The 3,191-nt window shown below is 33.8% G+C and overlaps 1 protein-coding gene across 1 annotated transcript; it reads left to right on the top strand.

Annotated features, from left to right (window-relative positions):
* The first annotated feature begins 669 nt into the window (after nt 1-669).
* Nucleotides 670-2,691, top strand: LOC148609650 (uncharacterized). The gene is made up of 2 exons (XM_088540726.1): nt 670-745; nt 1,427-2,691. The coding sequence occupies exons 1-2, from the start codon at nt 691-693 to the stop codon at nt 2,521-2,523; spliced, it is 1,152 nt and encodes a 383-aa protein (XP_088396852.1). The 5' UTR covers nt 670-690; the 3' UTR covers nt 2,524-2,691.
* The last annotated feature ends 500 nt before the right edge of the window (nt 2,692-3,191 follow it).

The raw sequence follows: 3,191 nt of genomic DNA, 5'->3' as shown, positions 1-3,191 counted from the left end.
AAAGAACCGGCTTTTAATAAAAGTTCTTCAGTTTGTATTTACAGCAGCACCCTTGATATAAAATCATTGATTTTTTTTTCTCGAGAGTTCACTTGTTACTTTAAAACGGTGAAACGGTGAAATAAGGCCTTTGGTGCAATGAGGTTAAATAATGTACATTATTCTTGATCAGAATTTTTGGGGGGTTATTTTATTTTAGTTTGGTTTCATTTTGTTTTAACTGTTTCATATATATGTTATTTTCATGAAACATGAATAGTACCTCAATACTGAAATTTATGGCACGCATACAAGCTATATTTTTGCAAATAAATATGCTAATGTTAAAATGGATTATCGAATTTCAGGTTTCAGAAACAACAATCACTCAGGTGAAACTGTTCATGCACAGAATTCAGAAAGATCCAGATTAATCAGGCAGGTTTTGGTCTGGTATACGTCGAAGTGACTAACTTGTTATCATAACAAACATCCTGTTACTAACAAGATATCAAGGTGACAGGTATTGCCCGCCATTACACAACGTCAACACCTCCGTAGTGTCATCCAATCGGGAACGTTCGATCAAATGACGTAGTCGTGTGCGTACATTTTTCTGCGTGTTTCGAATAGTTAGCATGATATATAAAGAAGCAAATGGCACCTTTGACTACACATCTATCTTAGAACTACTATTTGTATACTTCTAAAATGCTATCTAAGTTACTAGTTTTTGTGACATTAATAGTGTCTACGATTTTAACTGGTGAGTTTAATTTGATACACATAGATAAGTCTTCTGGTTCTTCTATTTTATTATTATAATGATAAAAAAACTGATATCGTATATTAACCGTTGATATAATAAGCCGTGTTCAGTTCGGTTGTTTTTCTTTTCAAAAGATTCCTGCAAACAATAATGTACTATACATTGTATAAGAAACAGAGCCACAAAAACGCATAATTAGCCTTTAGTTCAATGTTTCAATACTATCGTTATATTTAGTACTACCGCCTTAATCGAAATCTGAAATGAAACGTAAACAGTCTGAATGAAATGCATTCTTTGGCACCATCGAGTATCTTACTCTAACAACTGATAAAAATCAAAAGTCATAAAATGGCTTGTTATAGTGTTACATGTATAGGCCCGTCGTGAACTTTAGTTAATTAAATGTTGTTAAAAGATAGATATATAGTCTGTTTTTGTTTGATTGTTGCGGGTCAAGATATATTTTAACATTGTTTGTTTTGTTTTGTTTTTTTCATTTGTTTGTTTTGTTTTGCTTTTTTTGTTTTGTTTTTTTGTTTTGTTTTTTTTGCTTTTTTGTTTTTTTTGGTTTTTTTTTTGTTCGTTTTTGTTTTTGTTTTGTTTTTTTTTTTAATAATATTTTGACATATTTCATATTACCTCATTTTATATTACCAATATTCATTTTATGTTCAGCTTCTGGTCACAAAGGTCGCAATCATCACCATAGATATGGACATTACCATGGATACGGACAACATCATAACAATATAGTTGAACAAATACCAAATGTGAACACAATACCACCGGTCAATATCTGTCCACAAATAATTTGTCCTCAATTCATTCCACTTAACTGTAGAAAAGCATCTTACCAAAACGTGTATGGAGTCATGTGCAGAGGTTGTGATGTTAATGTATGTCTTGACCCGAAAGTAGATGCTAAACCTGTCGAACCCGTCCTCAAAAACACAGGACCGGAAAGAGGCGATATTCCAAAAGTTCCAAAATTTTTAAACCAAATAAATGGACAGTTCAATGGTGTAATTAACTCGAAGCCAGTTTTAATTCCCAATACACAGGTGCAAAGTTCAAATGGAATTTTATGGCAAAACAATATCCCGGTTTGGCAAAATAGTTTAGCGGCAAATGGACAATTGCAAAGCAATGTACCACCACATTTACAATGGAATGATGCTCTTGTGAATACACAGTGGCAAAACGTTCAACAGTTGCCGGGCAATGTACCTGTCAACAACCAGTGGCAAAACTCGATGAATATGAACGGGAACTTTATAAGAACTGTCCCTGTTAACTCACAGCTTGCAACTAATAATCCTCAAGTTGCATTTGCCTTCAATACAGTCAACACCCTGCCCGAGGTGTCTTCGGGATTTCCTATGCCAATGATCTCAGTTACAGGCAATTTGATAAATGGAGAAAAAGCCAGTGGACCATGGGAAAAGGGTCCATTTCAACCACCGCTGGCACCAAACAAGATACAAAGTCTACCAGCCATACCAAATATTGCATCGATTCCTCAAGAAGACTCTTCACTGCCAGTATTCAAAAACAGTCAAAGTATAGGAACTCCTATTAATGGTTTGCCTATGCAGATAACGGGAAAATCTGTCGAGTCATCCCCGGTACGTGTTGAGAGTGACCAGAACTTAGGACTTACAAATTCGCTCTATGGCGTGCTGCACTCCTCTGACATGAATATAAACAGCCAGGTATACAAGGCTAATTCGCCGGATGTTTTCAATGGTATAGGACCTGTTGGTGGGAAGTAAAAGAACTTGCTTGATAAATTCTGTAGTGCTTCAGTGTAGAAATCCGGGAATGTGGAATGAAACGTTGACATTAATTAGCTTTATGATAATGTTTTGATTATTTTGTTATAATTGATATTAATATTGTGCTTTAATGTTTGTATTGAATTAAATTAAGTATTTTGTAAACTGCTTTTTTTAGTAATATTTTCGAATGAGACAGATAAAGAAAGGATATTTGATTTATTTAAGTAGCAGTCTTTCTAAAAATTAAACAGAAGGTAATTTATGCATGTAAAAAAAAACACCAAATTCAGTTTTATTTCTTGTTTAGAAACAGTAACTGATCACATAACCAATCTTAGATTTTTCATTCGGTTGTTGCGCTTTTGAGATAAAAATTATATAGATTGTACATGAAGTTGGCACTTTGCTAGAGTTATCGTTCTTGACTTGGTTTCATTTGGTTGATTTTAGTGGGAGATGAATGTATAATTTTCTAAAAAAGAAAGTGCAGATCTACATGCAGAAGTGATTATCATTATGTGAAAGTATAGCATATGTAGACTGAAAAAGCATCGTTTGTTTGATGGGTTTTTCTTCCCCATGAGTCACTTTACCATTAGCAGTGTCTGAATTTTATATTGACTTGTTCTTAAAGGATCTACGGGAAAAAACCTAATGCATCT

Source organism: Perna viridis, chromosome 8 (genome assembly GCF_037379345.1).
Source record: "Perna viridis isolate PV_CMFRI_1.1 ecotype Kerala chromosome 8, ASM3737934v1, whole genome shotgun sequence".
Taxonomy (NCBI): domain Eukaryota; kingdom Metazoa; phylum Mollusca; class Bivalvia; order Mytilida; family Mytilidae; genus Perna; species Perna viridis.
The sequence above is the reverse complement of the archived record's forward strand: the minus strand, read 5'-3'. Positions and strand labels throughout refer to the sequence as shown.

Bases quoted from the DNA above. Each gene is read 5' to 3' on its own strand.
- LOC148609650 (XM_088540726.1), top strand. From the start codon at position 691: ATGCTATCTAAGTTACTAGTTTTTGTGACATTAATAGTGTCTACGATT. The intron at 746-1,426 runs GTGAGTTTAATT...TTTTATGTTCAG, and splicing joins AGTGTCTACGATTTTAACTG to CTTCTGGTCACAAAGGTCGC.